The sequence below is a fragment of the Mobula birostris genome, chromosome 14, assembly GCF_030028105.1.
Source record: "Mobula birostris isolate sMobBir1 chromosome 14, sMobBir1.hap1, whole genome shotgun sequence".
Lineage (NCBI taxonomy): Eukaryota > Metazoa > Chordata > Chondrichthyes > Myliobatiformes > Myliobatidae > Mobula > Mobula birostris.
Window position 1 is genome coordinate 1846657 of NC_092383.1, and position 19237 is coordinate 1865893.

The 19237-nt window shown below is 43.1% G+C and overlaps 1 protein-coding gene across 4 annotated transcripts in view; it reads right to left on the reverse strand.

Moving 5' to 3' along the window:
- dennd4a (DENN/MADD domain containing 4A) overlaps positions 1-19237 on the reverse strand; it is a 161973-nt gene that overhangs the window by 11268 nt on the left and 131468 nt on the right. For 3 of the 4 annotated variants that reach the window (XM_072277956.1, XM_072277955.1, XM_072277957.1), the window contains exons 22-28: positions 16575-17731; positions 10470-10686; positions 8524-8630; positions 5180-5355; positions 3459-3629; positions 1233-1431; positions 16-270 (exon numbers count right to left, since the gene is read on the reverse strand). In XM_072277956.1, coding sequence (XP_072134057.1) covers positions 16-270; positions 1233-1431; positions 3459-3629; positions 5180-5355; positions 8524-8630; positions 10470-10686; positions 16575-17731 — 2282 coding nt within the window. The remainder of the gene's footprint in view (positions 1-15; positions 271-1232; positions 1432-3458; positions 3630-5179; positions 5356-8523; positions 8631-10469; positions 10687-16574; positions 17732-19237) is intronic. The other variant, XM_072277959.1, reaches the window with a different exon arrangement.

The following is a 19237-nucleotide window of genomic DNA, read 5'->3' on the forward strand; positions in this document are numbered from 1 at the left end:
TATCGAATGGCTTACCGTCACACCTTTGTTGCAGTGTTCTGAAGTGAGTACAAGTCCCGGCAAGTTGGTGGGCAGATCAATGCGACGGAAGTACCACACCAAGTTCCAGAATACTATGGGATGGTGATCCACAAACGTTGCCATGGATATCACTTGGTCCCCTTCATTCTCAAGCAAACTCTCCAGTTCCTTCCACAACACCAAGGGGCTCAGATACGGCACTGTTATGGGCTCAGGATGGCTTAGTGGCCACTCCAAGCCCAATGGATCCTTCAAAAGTAAACAACAGTGGTGGAGAAATTTACTTATGGATAGTCTCTTCAAATTTTACTTAAAACAAAACATTCTGAAAATAAATTATTTGAAAATTACAAGTATAAGGATTTCAGAAAATAATTTTGTTGGAAAAAATAAGTCTGCATTAAAGATCATGAAATTTTGACTGATACCTTAAAACTGACTCTTTCCAACTAGTTTTAAATTTATAGGAAGAATACAGAAATACAAATACGGAAATTGATAAATTGGTACTGAGGTATAGTGGAAAAACCTGTCTTGCATATCCTTGAGGGAGTACAAGGGAAGACACAGCCACAGTAAAGTGCAGTGAGGGTAGACAGAAGGTGCAAGATTATAAAGGTATCTGTTAGTCTTGTGAGACCATGGATCTGCGCCTGGAAAGTCTTCACTCTCCAGGGTGCAGGCCTGGGCAAGGTTGTATGGAAGACCAGCAGTTGCCCATGCTGCAATTCTCTCCTCTCCACGCCACCGATGTTGTCCAAGGGAAGGGCATTAGGACCCATACAGCTTGGCACCAGTGTCGTCGCAGAGCAATGTGTGATTAAGTGCCTTGCTCAAGGACACAACACGCTTCCTCGGCTGGGGCTCAAACTCACGACCTTCAGGTCGCTAGTTCAATGCCTTAACCACTTGGCCACGTGCCCACACTAATCACACAAGATTATAATGAGGTATATTACAAGGTAAGGAGGCCACCTTATTGTTCAATAATCTTATAACAGCAGGATTCTTTGGAATAAAAACATTCCTGCTCCATTTTCAGCTCTGCCTGTACCTGTGACTCATACACAATTCAGAATGTGGACAGAGTGAAAATGAATTGTTCCAATTAGCAATTAGTTTTTCCAAAGCTAATTGGAACAACTAATGTTCTAATTCTTCTCCAAGGATTTTTTGAAATGACCCTGCATCTCCTTCATTACTCCACATACCGCTGAGTGACTCAAGTGAGTGGGCAGGCTGCCTGTTGGAACGGTGGGGATATGTCGCCGTGTATCAGGCTCGTCAGGCACACCGCCGCACCCACTGACGCTTCTGGCTATCGGCTGGTCCAAGGGGAAGGACTCACTGATCCCGTGCCATCGATCAGAAGGAATCTGAATGCACCTTGCTGAAGGCAGCTGCACACCACTAACACAAAGAAACAGACAATTAAGGATAAAATGCAGATTTAAATTCTCTTTATTAAATCCTGATGAACACAAATGCTGATACAAATACAGGTGCAGAAGAACATAACTAGGAGCAGGAGTTGGCCAATCGGCCCATCGAGCCTGCTCTGTCATTCAGTAAGAACACAAGTACTAGGAGCAGGAGTCTGTCAATCAGCCCACCATTCAATAAGATCATGGCTTATCTGACCATGGACTCAGCTCCACCTATCTTGCCTTTCCCCCATAACCCTCAATTCCCTTGTTGTGCTAAATTTTAACTTTGTTCTTAAATATATTTAATGAGGTAACCCCTGCTGCTTCCCTGGGCAGCAAATTCCATAGATTCACTACTCTCTGGGAATAGTAGTTTCTCTTCATCTCCATCCTCAATCTATTCCCCGAATCTTGAAGTTGTTTCCCTTAATTCTAGTCTCACCCACCTCTGCAGAGTTAAGACTGAGAGAAGATCTCATCAGAAGTTTCAAAACCATTAAATGCTGGTAAACTAGATACAGGGAGGTGGTTTCTGCTGGCTGAAGGGTCTGGGACCAGGGCTGAGTTTCAGAATTAGAGTTAGGTTGTTCAGCGGTGAGATGACAAGCTGTTTTGTCAATGAACGGGTGCTGATTCTTTAGAGTTCTCTGTCTTGGAGGGTCACAGGTGCTCGAGCTTTATGCTTTTCAAAGCACCAATTGATAGATTCCTGGGATATGTGGACAGTACTGGAGTGGAAGATCAATTGTGATCTTGATGACTGGAGCAGCAGATCTCTAGGGCAGGACAGCCAGCCCCTGCTCTGATTTATTTTCCTGGTGATATGTAAATTCACTCAGACTAAACTTCTAAAACTTGAGGAAATTCACTCAGCTTTCTTCTCAAAATACATCGTTTGGAGGTGCCAGGTTTATTGGTTCCTCCAGGGCTAGAATGCAATTGCAATTATGAACGGAGTTAAATAATCATACAACACTTAAAAAGGCCCTTCACTTCAACTCATCCATGTCAACTGTACTGGCATTGAGCCAGACTCATCTGGCCTGTTTGGCCCATAGCCCTCTAAACCTCTTCTACCCATGTACTTATTGAAATGGATTTTAAACGTTGCTAACATAAGACCATACACAAAGAATTAGGCCATTCAGTTCAGAGTCTTCAAAAGTAAATAACAGTGGTGGACAAATTTATTTATGGATAGTCTCTTCAAATTTTACTTAAACCAAAACACTTGATTATGGCTGAATTATTTTCCCTCTCAACCCCATCCTCCTGCCTTCTCCCCATAATTGAATGGACAATGAACCCATACACACTACTGCACCTCAATATTTTTGCTTTCTTTTTGAACTAATTTTTTAAAAATATATTTAATACTGTAATTTATAGTTTTTAAAATTACATATTGCAATATACTGCTGCAAAACAACAAATTTCACAACATATACCAGTGATATTAAATCTTATTCTGAACCTTTAATGCCCTTACTAATCAAGAACTTATCAACCTTCTCTTTAAATATACCCAATGACTTGGCCATGAATTCCACAGTTTCATCACCCTCTGGCTAAAGAAATTTCTCCTCATCTCTGTTCTAAAGGGACATCATTCTATTCTGAGACTATGACCTCTGATCCATGCCCACCTCAGCCACTATTTCTGGCAGCTTACAATACTCTCTCACACACACATATGTATACGTCTACATATGTGTGTAGAAGCTGTCCCTAACGTCCCTTTCAAATCTCTTGCCTCTAAGCCTAAACCTAACCAAATGGAAATTAGATTGTCAGCCTAAACCAGTGGGGTCTGTTCTCAAGACTGTGGAATCCTTCACTGCTATGCTTTCCAATCCCTTACTGTGACTGAAATAACGACAAAAACGTTTGAAGTATAGAGATACGAATGCAGAATCTCCGACTTGCAATGAAACAGCACAACAGAGTTGCAGGTTTGATTCTCACTGGGTTGAAAGCACGACCAGACTTGGGATGCGACCCTGACATTACCATTGCATGTCTGGAACTTCCTGCACCATAATTCTTGGAGAGTGAGGCTTGTTGACATCGCTCCCACCCAGACTAGACGGAGAGACTGTAAAGTTCTTAATTCCTCGGCAAGATTGTACGGACTGCAAATTCTGTATACTTTCTGCAGATGCACTGGATTTCAGAAAGTACCTTATAAAATAAAAAAAAAAATTGCAGTTTTTTTTTAATGATTATATTCAGGAAAATAATCAGATGAGTCATGGGAAGGAAGTCTGAAATGAAGATGCAGTTATGCTATGGAGCAGTTTGCTCAGACTGTCACTTTATCAGTTAACTAATCCATTCAGCTCGACGCCAAACTTTCAGGAGATTGAGAATGGACTCCGACACACACATTCATGTCTTGCACAGTGATATCACACTGCACATCTTATTCACCCAAACTCAAAAAAGCCCACATTCACAAATGAAGTTCGGAAATACTACAAAAGTGAACAAATGAATTTATCAGTGATTCCTGGAAGAAGCCCAACCTAAAACTTGATGGCTGTGCACCTGTACTTGCTGGAGTTTAGAAGAATTGGGGGGAGGGAGGGGTCAATCTTACTGAAAACTGAAAGGCCTAGTTAGAGTGGACATAGAGAGAATTTTTCCAATGGCGGGAAAATCTAAGACCAGAGAGCACAGCCTCAGAATAGGGGTTCCCAACCTTTTTTATGCCATGGGCCAATATCATTCAGCAAGGGGTCTGTGGACCCAGGTTGGGAACCCCTGTAACAGAGGGACATCCATTTAGAGAGATGAGGAATTTCTTTAGCCAGAGGCTGGTGAATCTCTAGAATTCATTGCCACAAACGGCTGTGGTGGCTAAGTCATTGGGTGTATCTAAAACAGGGGTTCATAGGTTCTTGATTGGGAAGGATATCAAAAATTGTAGGGAGAAAGCAGGAGAATGGGGTTGAGATGGATAATAAATCATCAAAGGCTGAGCAGACTAAAACAAGTTTATTCCCACCGCTGCCTGTAAGGAGTTTGTATGTTCTCCCTGTGACTGTGTGGGTTTCCTCTGGGTCTTCCGGTTTCCTCCCACAGTCCAAAGATGTGCAGGTTAGGGTTAGTGAGCTGTGGGCATGCTATGTTGGCACTGGAAGCATGGTGACACTTGCAGGCTGCCCCCAGCACAGTCCTTGGACTGTGCTAGTCATTGACAAAAATGACACATTTCACTGTATGTTTCGATGTACACATGACAAATAGAGCTAACCTTTCCTATGGTCCAAGCATTGACGTCCTGAACCAAACGGGGGCATCCTGCAGTTCGTGCCACACTTACACCACCCTCTGGTTCCCCTTCAGGTTCACCTTAAATATTTCACCTGTCACACTTAACCTATGACTACCTGTTCCAGTCCCTGAGCCCTAGTTCTCTATCCTCTAGCTCAAGTCACACTCTCCTCTCAGGTTTCTTGCCACCTCTAAAGGCCTGCCAGGCTGCAAGGTACATGCCCTCTGTAGTTTACCCCTGCGTTGTTGGTGGGGGGGGGGGAGAGAGAGGTGATGGGCATTAGAGAGAGAGTAGGAATAGGTTTTCTGAGCTATAAGTGGGCGATGGGGCAGATGGGAATGCTGAGAGTGCCAGAAGAGACTCGACTGGCCAAATAGCTTCTTTGAATGTCTCAAGGAAATATGAGATCTAGCTCTCTTACTTGCATTTTACTTCAGGAATGAAAATAAATTACCTGCCAGGCCCTCGCAGGTCTTTGATTTCAATCCCCAAGAAAGGAAGGAACAAGTTGCCACAGAATGGACATGTTGTGTTCAGGTTGGAGTCGTCTGCTGTCCAGCCAGCCATGATTTCTTCATCATACACCAACGAGTCACAGGTTCGACACCGAGAACAGCTGGAGATCAGAATCTGGGAAACATGAACAAAAAACACTTTGTGAAAGACTATTGTTTTACTGATTCTGTACAATATGCTTCTGTAGAAAAATGCCAGAAGTGCTGACCACCAAATACAGCAATCATTATTATACACTTGGCCCACCAACATTGACAATTGTGTTACAGGAATAACATGCTCTTCAGACAGGAATCTTAAACCTGTTGCACTCATGAACAGAAACCAACTATTTGTCTTGGTTATCTCTGCTTCTGAACCCTGATGTACATTATTGCTCATGTCTTCCGTGTTACAAATTCTGTCTCGAACATGAAATAATGGATTTGACACTCTGTAACAAAACCACCCTTGGCAATGTACACAAGCAGGTAGCAGTGTACTCTCCACTCCCCTGGAAGAGTGCAGCTCCAGCAACTCTGAGGAGCTACACACCATCCAAGACACAACAGCCCATTTAATTGGCACTTCACCAGCCACACTAAATATTTACTCCGTTCACCATGGACAGTGTACCCCATCCACTAAACACACTGCAGTTTTTCACTCTAGTTACAACAACACCTTCTATACCAGCAGTATCTAACCAATGATGGGAACCTCACCACCCACAGGCACTCCTTCAATCCCATATCGCTGGGAATGAAGTCCTTTGGGAGGCTCCTACTACCACAGCTACAGGTGATGTTGTGGGCTCACTGACCCACTCCAGTTTGCTTACAGGTTGAAAAGGGACGTGGATGACGCAGTGCTAACGTTAGTGCACCATACCCACACACACCTGGAGAGGCCTGGATTGTTTGTTAGGATGTTGTTTGTGGACTTCTCCAGTGCATTTAACCCTATGCAACCTCATCTCATGGGACACAAACTCCAGAAAATGAATCTAAACCCTCACCTCATACTCCTTGTCCTCTCCTTCCTCACAGACAGCCATCAAAAAGTGAGATTTCATGCTTATATGAGCACCAACAGGCAAATATTAACTGGAGCACCACAGGGCTTGGTTAACTCACCAGTCTTGTTCACACTGTACACGGACGACTGCAGAAGCTCACATCCAGGCATGCAGTACATCAGGTACTTGGATGACACAGTCATCATTGACACTACCAACTCTGATGACTGGATCAGTGAGGCATTTGCTGGATGGTGCACAAACAACCATCTGGACCTGAACCCCAGTAAAACTAAGAAAATAGTAGTGGACTTTAGAAAACAACAGTACACTGTTCCAACCCTGGAAATCAGTGGCCAATTTGATAGGGCGTGTTGGAGAATACAGGTACCTCAGCACAACTATAGATAACAAAATCACCGTTGATGCTCTCCAAGTGCCAACAACGGCCATTTTTCCTCAGGAAGATGTGGAAACTTCAGCTCTAGCCATTGATTCTCCAGACATTTTATAAATTCTCCGCTGAATCAATATTTACCTACAATATCACAACATGGTTTGGAGCATTGAGCACCATCAAACTCAGCCCACTACACAGAAGAGTAAGTAGTAAAATCATTGGTCAGGAACAAGGATCACTCAGCAGCATCCATAAGAGACGGACAATGAAGAAGGTTCAACAAATGCTGGAGGACATTACACAGACACTTCACACACACTACATTCTCATGCCATCTGGACATCACTACGGGTCCCTGACTCATCGGCACCAGAAGAGCCTTATCCAGTTTTGTGCCTTCCTCTATTCACCTCCTCACACCCAGTTATAGCGGGCATAGCAGTTTTGACAGTGAAAACAGTCAGTTTCATTATGTGTAGTTGTATTTTAAATTACATGCATTTATCATTAGTATTTGTATCTATTGTATTTTAAATTGTGTTTAACTATATGTAGTGTGGTGTTGTGTATCTTAAGCTCTGTGATGTTGTCCTCACCACTGCGCAAATGAAGTTCCTCACGGAAAATAAAGTGAATTGATACATCACGCAAACTTGGAGATAAATCTCCAATCTTTCATTGCCACTGGGGCCAAAATCGACATGCAACGGCATTACGGAAGTAGCTCCACTCAGACTGTATGGTTCAACAAGGTACTACCTTCAAAGGGCACCTAGGGATTGGTAACAAAAGCTGGCCAAGTCAGTGATGTTGAGGTCCCAAAATGAAAGAAAGACTCGTGATTCCACCTCCCATCTGTGCTTTGTAGTGCTAAGGCTCTCTTCTATACCTCAGCTTCATCAGTACAGTCTTCACCAACTTCCAAAGCATCCAGCTCCCCACTATTCTCCATTTTCAAATCCCCCAGTACACGAGTTTTAAAATCCTTAGAAAATTCTCTACACCCCTGGCAGCTTCAGCTATGGAACCACTCCAACTTGATCTGCTGATAACAACGGTCTTCCTCTCCCCTGTTGACCCCAGTTCCAGGGAGTCAAATCTCTTGGATCTTTCACTCATATGCGATGTTCCTGCTCTTCCCATTTTCAAAAGTTGCTCAAATCCACATTTTCCACTGTTATTCTTCATCAGCTTATGTGCAGAAACAACATATTTCATATCAAATATCAGTGATAGTCATAGAGAACTACAGCACAGAAAAAGGCCATTCAGCCCATCTAGTCCATTACAAAACCACTTAGACTGCCTACTCCCATCAACTGGCACTGGGAGCATACCTTTAATATCCATGTACCTATCCAAACTTCTCCTAAATGTTGAAATTGAGCTTGCATGGACCACTTATGCTAGCAGCTCATTCCACTCTCATGACCCTCCGAGTGAAGAAGTTTCCCTTAATGTTCCTCCGATGATGAATCTATTTCTGAAATCTTTGGCTACTGTGTTTTACACTCTTATAATCTTAAGCCACTCTCCAAAGTTCAAAGTAAATTTTATTATCAAAGTACATGTATGTCACCATAAACAATTCTGAGATTCATTTTCTTGTGGGCATTCACAGTAAATACAAGAAACACAATAAGAATCAACAAACATCCACACCCAAAAGGACAAAACAATCAAGGTGCAAAAGACAGTAAACTATGCAAATACAAAATGAAAGAGGAAAAAATAAATAATAAATATTGAGAACATGAGATGAAGAGTCATTGAGAGTGAGCCCTTAGGTTGTGTGAACAGTTCAGCAATGGGGCTTCTACAAGCACAAGCTCTGTTTTTCGACTGTAAATAATAACTGAGGTGACTGCACACTGAGCTTGGTTACCTCCATGGCATAGTTCTGGAAGATGCTGGTGCTGCTTGTGTATCGGGAAGATCCAACATCTGACTTGTCTGGCAAAGGGAAGTTCGAACCAGTTGACTGAGCACTACCTGAATACAAACGAAACCCATTTAGTTAACACATCCCAATTATAACCTTTTAATGGAACAATCATCCCATTTTCAAAAGTAAGTCTATTTTACAAAGGCTGATTGAAGGGCTTGCCAGCACCCTATAATTTCTCACTCTAATCCTACACCTTGGACAAAAGTTTAAACTATCCTGTTGATCACCTCAGTGGCTGGTACTCACTTCTGTACTGATTTTTTATATAAAGATTGAGTTTCATTGCCCACTTAGGTCGCCAGTTCATACAAGGAAAGAATCAACTTTAGGAGTAAGCCCCATTGATTTAAAGATGAGTAGAATTTGTTCAAGGACACTGATAGCCAGTGCAATCATGTTTGCTGTTGTGTGCTGGGGCAGCAGGCTGAGGGTAGCAGACACCAACAGAATCAACAAACTCATTTGTAAGGCCAGTGATGTTGTGGGGATGGAACTGGACTCTCTGACAGTGGTGACTGAAAAGAAGATGCTGTCTAAGTTGCATGCCATCTTGGTCAATGTCTCCCATCCACTACATAATGGACTGGGTGGGCACAGGAGTACATTCAGCCAGAGACTCATTCCACCGAGATGCAGCACAGAGCGTCATAGGAAGTCATTCCTGCCTGTGGCCATCAAACTTTACAACTCCTCCCTTGGAGGGTCAGACACCCTGAGCCAATAGGCTGGTCCTGGACTTATTTCCTGGCATAATTTACATATTACTATTTAACTATTTATGGTTTTATTACTATTTATTATTTATGGTGCAACTGTAACGAAAACCAATTTCCCCCGGGATCAATAAAGCATGACTATGACTGCTACTACTATAAACAATTAGCATTCAATTCCACATTATGATGATACCAGCTAAAATATTTGTCTGAGAGATGTTTACTTCACACTGCATACCCAGATTTTAGAAACAAAACAACAATGATGCTGAAAATCTGAAATCAGAACAGAAATTGTAGGAAGGACTCAGCAGATCAGGCCCTGATATGAAATTACTAGTCATCAGCAGAGCTCTGACCCTGTGCCCCCATCCAAGTCCAGGTGGTTGATCTTAAACCAAAACATCAATGGTCAGTTTCTCTCCACAGATGCTGCCTGGACCTGCAGAGCACCTCCAGTAGCTTCCTTTTGTTTGTTCCAGATTCCAACATCCACAGTCCTGTGTCTATAAACAAAGTCACGGCCCAACATGGCCGTGAACTCTTCTTTCACTGCCTCCTTGCCCATTTCTCTGAGCCAGTTGACAGAGGAAAGGACCTTTGCCTGCTGGTCGACAATTATTTGCATTACTTTTGGGTGCAAATACCATCAGGTGTATATAAGTCAATGGTTTCTGAAGCACCTACTTCAGGAGTTTGGGAATTTATTATCGGTTAGCCTGAAGCTCCTGGAGTTGGAGGACCGTTTGTGTGTGTGTGTGTGGGCGGGTGGAGCGAGGAGAAGCTTGGAGCCTGAAGGTCGATTGGAAGTTTGGAAATTGAAGCTCCTGGAGCTGGAGGACTAACCATGAGTGGGTGGGTGGGTAGGAGGGAGGAGAAGATCAGAGCTTGAAGTTGAAGCCCGATGACTGAAGCCTGGTTACTGGAGGCCTGCCCTGGAGATGGAGGACTGTCCATGTGTGTGGGCGGGAGGGAGGAACAGGGCTTGTTTTTGCTTTGTTGCTTGTTGTGTCCTTTGTTGTTTTACAGGGCATGCTGGGCTAACCAGGCCGGCGATGGAATGTATGGCGACACTGGAGTCCCCATCATATCCTGAGGTTGTGTGGCTATTAACGCAAACAACACAATTCACTGTATGTTTCCATGTTCACTCCAGGATTTACTTACCAACTTGTAATTGTTGTCTGGGGGCCCCCTCATGAGTCCCAGAGCTGTCCACATTAGGCTGTTTCACACTCCATCCTCTGGTCTCCCCTGTAGGCATGCTCCCAGCTTGGGAGTAAGGTAATCTGTCTGAATCTTCATATGCCTCATCATCTAAAGATGATACTTCAGGATCCTGCACTCCAGGTGAGGAGGTGCTGTTTCCCTCTATATAATATCTCTAAAAATAAAGGGTGAAGTAATATTCAGTTAGTATAAACAGCAGAGATGATGCTTTTCTCCTGTAGAGAGCTCCTGCTTGAAGTTACCTGCACACAACAGAAAACTCAGACACTGAAAATCTGAAACAAAACCAAATGAAACAGTCAGATAATTGGATTTTGTACATTCTCCCTGTGACCACATGGATTTCCTCCAGGTGCTCCCGTCTCTTTCTATATTCCAAAGACGTACTGGTTAAGGATGATAAGCTGGCACCAGAATGTGCAGCCACACTTGTGGGCGTCCCCAGTACATTCGCAGGCTATGTTGGCCGTTGATGCAAATGATGCATTTCACTGTATGTTTTAACTTGCAAGTTGGATAAGTCTCCGGGACTGGATGAGATGTACCCCAGGTTACTGTGGGAGGTGAGGGAGGAGATTGCTGAGCCTCTGGCAATGATCTCTGCATTATTAATGGGGATGGGAGAGGTTTCCAGATTGGAGGGTTGCAAATATTGTTCCATTAGTCAAGAAAGGGAGTAGAGATAGCCCAGGAAATTATAGACTAGTGAGCCTTACTTCAGTGGCTGGTAAGTTGATTGAAAGGAACCTGGGAGGCAGGATTTATGAACATTTGGAGAGGCATAATATGATTAGGAATAGTCAGCATGGCTTTGTTAAAGGCAGGTGATGCCTTACGAGCCTGATTGAATATCTTGAGGATGTGACTAAACACATCGATGAAGGTAGAGCAGTAGATGTAGTGTATATGGATTTCAGCACGGCATTTGATAAGGTACCCCATGCAAGGCTTATTGAGAAAGTAAGGAGGCATGGGATCCAAGGGGACATTGCTTTGTGGATCCAGAACTGGCTTGCCCACAGAAGGCAAAGAGCGGTTGTAGACGGGTCATATTCTGCAAGGAGGTCGGTGACCAGTGGTGTGCCCCAGGGATCTATTCTAGGACCCCTTCTCTTCGTGATTTTTATAAAAGACTTGGATGAGGAAGTGGAGGGATGGGTTAGTAAGTTTGCTGATGACACAAAGGTTGGGGTTGTTATGGATAGTCTGGAGGGCTGTCAGAGGTTGCAGAGGGACAAAATTGATAGGATGCAAAATTGGGCTGAGAAGTGGCAGATGGAGTTCAACCCAGATAAGTGTGAGGTGTTTCATTTTGGCAGGTCAAATATGATGACAGAATATAGTACTAATGGTAAGACTCATGGCAGTGTGGAAGATCAGAGGGATCTTGGGGTCTGAGACCATAGGACACTCAAAGCTGCTGCACAGGTTGACTCTGTGGTTAAGAAGGTAAACGGTGCATTGATGAAAGATTGAGTTTAAGAGCTGAGAGGTAATGTTACAGCTATATAGGACCCTGGTCAGGCCCCAATTGGAGTACTGTGCTCAGTTCTGGTCACCTCACTACAGGAAGGATGTGGAAACTATAGAAAGGGTGCAGAGGAGATTTACAGGGATGTTGCCTGGATTGGGGAGCATGCCTTATGAGAATAGGTTGAGTGAACTCAATCTTTTCTCCTTGGAGCAGCGGAAAATAAGAGGCGACCTGATAGAGGTGTATAAGATGATGAGAGGCAATGATCGTGTGGATAGTCAGAGGCTTTTTCTCAGGGCTGAAATGGTTAACACGAGAGGGCAGTTTTAAGGTGCTTGGAAGTAGGTGCAGACGAGATGTCAGGGGTAAGTTTCTTTGTTTTTTTACACAGAGCGTGGTCAGTGCATGGAATGGGCTGCCGGCAACAGTGGTGGAGGCGGATACAATAGGGTCTTTTAAGAGACTCCTGGACAGGTACATGGAGCTTAGAAAAATAGAGGGCTATGAGTAACCTTAGGTAATTTCTAAGTAAGTACATGTCCAGCACAGCATTGTGGGCTGAAGGGCCTGTATTGTGCTGTAGGTTTTCTATGTTTCTGTGTGATAAATAAAGCTAAGCTTTAATCTTTAAGTCAGGCAGTATCTGTGGAAAGAGAAACAAGAATTGTTCAGACTGAGACCCTTCTTCAGAACAGGGGCTCTCTTAGTTTTGACGGATTGCCTTTTGTTGAAATGTTAGCTGTTTGTCTCTCCAGAGATGCTGACTAACTTGCTGAGTTCCTCCACACCACCCCCCCCACCCCAGCATCACTAAACTCCATAGAATACTACAATAAAAATTAATTTATTTTCACACAATCTTAATGGCTGAACACTGCTGGGTATTTTACATTCCAGTAATATTTGAGTAATATTGTAAATATATTGTATTGATAAGCATTCTTTGTTGTTTACATGATGCATTGCAGATTATCTGTAAAAGTATGTAGAGACATGCGTGCACACCTCGCTTAAAGTAAAAAAGAAATAAGACTCTCATCTCTCAGCTCCTTTGTTTTCCTTTCAATTAGTTTTGTGTTTTGCAGTTACAAACATAACAGTGGTAACGAGTATGTTTTAAATGAGCCCGAGGAAGATTTAGAACTGAAACCACTGTTGATCGCAGACGCTTTAGATTTCATAAGTGTAATGTAAAGGAAGGAGAGCTCATTTCAGCATATGTGGCTGAATTGAAGAAGTTGTCTGAGCATTCTCAGTTCAGTGATGGACTTAATGAGAGATCATTTAGTTTGTGGTATCTTTCAAGAAAGCATTCAAAAACGGCTCCTAACTGAAGCACAACTTACATTTAAAGCAGTTGAAATAGCTGTATCAATGGAAGCAACAGAAATGCAATCCAGTTGCAGTCAGGAATGAAAGTCAGCATGAACAAAATTACAACGTCTAAACAGAAAACAGTCTGATTGTGTTACCATTGTGGTAGGGGCTCACATACACTAGACCAATGCAGGTGTAAAGGTGAAACTTGCAGAAAACATAACCAAGTAGGACACACACAACGAGACTACACAAGGAAGAGAAAGATAACAGGTCAAGTTGCAGTTTCAAAAACAACAATAATCTTCATGCTGTTGATGAAAAATCTGATAATGATAAGAGTGATGAAGGACAGGGGTAGCCTTGAGATTTAAAATGTGAAAACTAATAGTAGACAAGCAAACAAGAGAAAATCTGCAGATGCTGGAAATCCGAGCAACACACACTAAATGCTGGAGGAACTCAGCAGGCCAGGCAGCATCTAGGAAAAGAGTATCGCCGAAGGGTTTCGGCCTGAAACGTCAACTGTACTCTTTTCCTAGACGCTGCCTGGCCTGGTGAGTTCCTCCAGCATTTTGTGTGTATTTTTAGTAGACAAGCAATATGTTACACCAGAAGTGAATGACAAATTAACTAAAATGGAATTGGACACTGCCTCAGCTATTTCAGTCATTCCACAACATGAGTTTGAACTACATTTCAAAGATACTGAAGACATCCAAGGAAGAACTTATACTGTAGAAAAAATAACTCTTGTGGGAATGACATTCGTGACAATGAAATACAACAACCAGCAAGCCACATTGAGCTTGTATGTGGTAAAAAACAGTGTTACCTGTCCCGTAAGTATCTTGTGAATTTGATATAATTGTTTTATGCTATTGGAATGATGTAATGGTCTCGTACCATTGGAATGATGCAATTGTCTTGTGATAGTGAGGTGATGTGATGTCACGTGATGGCATGTTCCAACTGGTATGTAAGGGGAAACCGCAGTTGTTGCGTAGTTCGTTTTGTTGGGAGTACACCGTTGGTAGTTACACCATCGGAGAAGAAGAAAGAGTGAGAGTGAAGGATCCCCAGCTCCGAACGAACCCCAAAAGGATTGGGGCTAACCAGCGGCATTCGGTGCATTACGGGTATGACTGACATTTGGAACCGTCCGTATGTGGCACGCACATTTTATTAACCCCGACACGGTTTGGGTATTGTGTGATGATCACTTTATCGAAAGGTCAGTTACGTTGAGAAATCGTATTCTGCGTCATAACTTCGGACAAGACATTTTGGCTGGGAGCTGCGTCAACAGTGACGTCTTTGCTTCGGCGACTGTTCCAAAGCTGGTTTGGGAATTCTCTCCTCTCGAATATTTCAGGAATCATTTGGACTTATTAAATTACCACTTTAAGACTGTGCTTAATAAAGATCTGTTAAGAACTGTCTTTAAGTTCAACTGTTTGATACCTATAGATGCATAACGTTGTTAACATCCGTTTAAGTTAATCGTTCATTTACTGTTCCATGATTTTTTGAGTAGAGGTTAATAAATGTCGTTGTTTATTTTATAAAAAAAAATCTCAAATTCATCTCTATTGCTGCTGGTTAGTAACAACAGGAGCGCCAGTATTGTGGGGACTTGATTGGCTGAGACGACAACTTGATTGGAGATCCATCTACCAATTATATGCCACAACTGTCTCCATGCTAAACACCATGACCTGTTGCCTAACAGAGGGCAAACAGGTGTTGCTGCCAACCTCTGACTCTGGTAGGAAAGCATATTTGACCAAAGAAGGACCATGCTGCTCAGAAGAAGCATGAAAGTTGTGGTCCGACTACAATAGTTTTGTAGGTAACATATCTGAGAAAGCTTCTGATATGTTAATCAGAGTGTTCAGGGAGCTTTAGGAAAGTTGCAAGCATTCATCTTTCGTGGGTATAAAGAACCAGAATCTACTCTGTGTGCATTAAGGTTGTTGCATAAACTTCAAGTGGGACAGAAATAGCTGCCTATAAAAGTAGATGCAAAGACCAAAGCCAAGCTGTCTGAATGGAAGGCCAAAAAAAAGAGTCAATATACAAAAACAAAGGATTTGTCAGAGGACGTGGATGAGGAAACCAAGAGAGATCAGATCGTAAAGAAAGCAATACAAAGATTAATAAGAAAATACTCCAATGAACTAACCACACCTTCCCAAGATCAAGATGCTTAAACTAGAAAGAAGAAAAAGAGCAGGAATGAGAGTGTGAGTGCGACTGGAGCTGTGAGCGAAAACACAATAGGGACGGTGAGAGAACCACGGGTAAGGAAGGGCAGCGTGCCTGTGAAAGGGTTCAAGAATGGGATAGAGCAAGAGAACGATGACGGGACTGGGTGAGAAGCGAGGATCAAGGTAGATCCAGAGGGAAAAGCTGAGAAAAGGACAAGAGAGGTGTCCAGCGCTGTCAGAACCACTTGCTGCAGTCTCCTACAACCACCACGGAGAAGCTAAGGGAGGAGTGTTGTGCATTTAATCATCCAATAATATTAGGGTAAGAATGTAAATAAATTGTTTTATTAAGTGTTTTGTTGTTTGCTTAATGCATCGGAGGTTATCTGTAAAAGAATGTAAGATGGCAAACGTCATTATGCACATATATTGTACGTGCACAACTTGCTTATAGTAAAAACGAACTAAGACTCACACCTCTTGACTCCCTGGTTTTCCTTTCAATTAGTTTTCTGTTTTGTGGTTACAAAACATAACACCTTTCAAAAAGATCAACAATGCCAGAAGCAGGTTATGGTTTGAGGCATTAACAGCATCTGCACAATTCCAGTTTACACCTGACACATGGAAAAACTGGGCAGACATTGCACTCAACAGACACACAGGAGGAAACCTGTCCAAGAGGTTGATGCTTTACATGAGAGTGATCTCCACTGCGCCACACAGAACAAGCAGCAGCTGTGAAAGGAGAGACTGAACAACCAAGAGACCCAGTCACTAACCACAGGTGCATTTACTCTTGCCAACACTGCTCAGGATTATGTAGATCCCAGACTGGCCTCTACAGCCACCAGAGGACTCACCTGTACAGAATCCTTTGGGAGACAGCATACTTGATTTGAGTGATTGCACTACACATCAGACTTATAACAGACACCATCTGGGCCAATCTGTCTGAGGTGATTTTTAATGAATTTTACAATTTATTCAAGGAAACTCAAATGCATTGTTTACAATACCCACCATTGTAAAGTTGCCTACCTTGCCGTTTTCTTTGATAGGTACAGCGTATGTTGCTAACTTAGTGTACCACTTGCTTGCCTTTTCTGCTACTCCCTTCCCTGCTGAGAACATGCTGTGTTTCAGCACATCAAAGGTGGGTGGCAATAAAGAGTCTAATTTAAAAGGAGGTGGTGACATGAGGGTCAAGGCTCTACCAGTCTCCTGAGCCCCCACCCTCCTGGTGCTACTTGGAGAATACAATGGGGAGGACCAAAGTCTGTCTCTTCGCCGGACATTTGTTTGTGGTTGAAACGTTCTGGAGCGAGAGAGCCCCGCTGCTGTGGGTGAGCTTGATGGGAGGCTACATCGCCTTGATCCTTTCATGGCAGGCAGCACCCTGGTGTTAATTGATGCACTGCTCTCTTCCTCTGGCTTTGAGAAATCCATGCTCGGTGCACGGCTAGACAAGGGGCTGTTCATGGAGTCCATGTACATCTCTATTTCTTCAGCCAAGTTCCGACGGGCTGAAGGAGTGAAGACACATTTATCATCGTCTTCATCGTCTTCCTTCTCTTGATCAGTTTCTGCAGCCAGAAGAGAAAGGGGGTCGTAGCCTCTTTGAACTCCCTTTCTTTCTGCCAGTTTGACCCCTGCTGCTGCACTTTGACTCCTCTGCAACTCCTTAGGTGGCTGCCTCAGGTCCTGATGTGGTTTTCCACCAGACTTTGTATTATCAGGCTCACTGTCCAAATCTTCCAAATCAAAGATGGCAGGAGAGTCTGTTTTATCCTCTGTATTAACTAATGTTTCATCTGATTCGAATGGGGTATCTTCATCACTCAGTTCCTTCTCTTGGCTTAAGCTTGCCTGTTTGAGCACATGCTTGTGTTTGCCAATCTGTAACGTGTTCGGTCTTGTAGCCAATTGTAAAGCAGTTGACAGGATTTTGGCGTCAGCGCCCAGTTTGCCTGCCATTTCCCGGGGGTCACTGGATACTCTCCCTCTGTGCACCATCAGCCCTGCGTAAATGTCACCACTGAGGTTACGGTTCCTTCCTCCCCACATCATTTGCTCCTGTAGGCCAGGCTCCACGGCACTTTTGTGCCGCTTGCGTAAACTGTTGCTCTGCACTAGTCCGGGTTCAAGATAACTGGCTTTATCGAAGGAGCTGGTAAACAGCATGCCTGCTACGTTACCTGTGAACAAATAGTAAACATCTTCAATTTGGCTAAATACTGCAGTGCGTTTCAGTCTAATTCACATTTAATGCTTTCAAAAGTAAAAGCAAAAAGTGTTGTAAAGTTTCTTGCAGGTAGCTAACAGTAAAGAAAAATACAACAGAATTCATGAAAAGCTATACACAAAGACTGACAAACACCAATGTACAAAAGACAAACTGTGCAATTAAAAATACTGAGCATGAGTTGTAAACAGTCTTTGAAAGTGAGTTGCGGAATCAGTTCAGAGTTGTAATGAATGAAGTTACCTACTCTTGTTCAGGAGCCTGATGACGGTAAAATAATAACTATTCCTGAACCTGTTGGTATGGGACCTAAAGCTTCTGGACCTCCTGCCCAATGGTAATGAGAAGAAAGCGTGGCCTGGATGCTGGAGGTCTTTGATAATGGAAGTTGCTTTCTTCTGGCAGGACTCCATGCAAATATGCTCAACGGTGGCGAGGGCTTTACCTGTGGTCTTGGCTGCACCCACCACTTTCTGTAGAGTTTGCTGTTCAAGATTGTTGATGTTTCCATACCGGGCTGTGATATAACCAGTTAGGATACTCTCCACTGTGCAACTATAGAAGCTTACCATAACCATAGAAACCATAGAAACTACAGCACAGAAACAGGTCTTTTGGCCCTTCTTGGCTGTGCCGAACCATTTTCTGCCTAGTCCCACTGACCTGCACACGGACCAGATCCCTCCATACACCTCTCATCCATGTATCTGTCCAATTTATTCTTAAATGTTAAAAAAGAACCCGCATTTACCACCTCATCTGGCAGCTCATTCTATACTCCCACCACTCTCTGTGTGAAGAAGCCCCCTCTAATGTTCCCTTTAAACTTTCCCCCCCTCACTCTTAACCCATGTCCTCTGGTTTTTTTCTCCCCTTGCCTCAGTGGAAAAAGCCTGCTTGCATTCACTCTATCTATACCCATCATAATTTTATATACCTCTATTAAATCTCCCTTCATTCTTCTACGCTCCAGGGATTAAGGTCCTAACCTATTTAACCTTTCTCTGTAACTGAGTTTCTCAAGTCTCGGCAACATCCTTGTAAACCTTCTCTGCACTCTTTCAACCTTACCTATATCCTTCCTGTAATTTGGTGACCAAAACTGAACACAATACTCCAGATTCGGCCTCACCAATGCCTTATACAACCTCACCAAAACGTTCCAGCTCTTATACTCAATACTTTGATTAATAAAGGCCAATGTACCAAAAGCTCTCTTTACGACCCTATCTACTTGTGACGAGACTTTTAGGGAATTTTGTATCTGTATTCCCAGATCCCTCTGTTCTACTGCACTCCTCAGTGCCTTACCATTAACCCTGTATGTTCTACCTTGGTTTGTCCTTCCAACGTGCAATACCTCACACTTGTCTGTATTAAACTCCATCTGCCACTTTTCAGCCCATTTTTCCAGCTGGTAAAAGCTTGTCAAAGTTTTTAGTGACATGCTAAATCTATG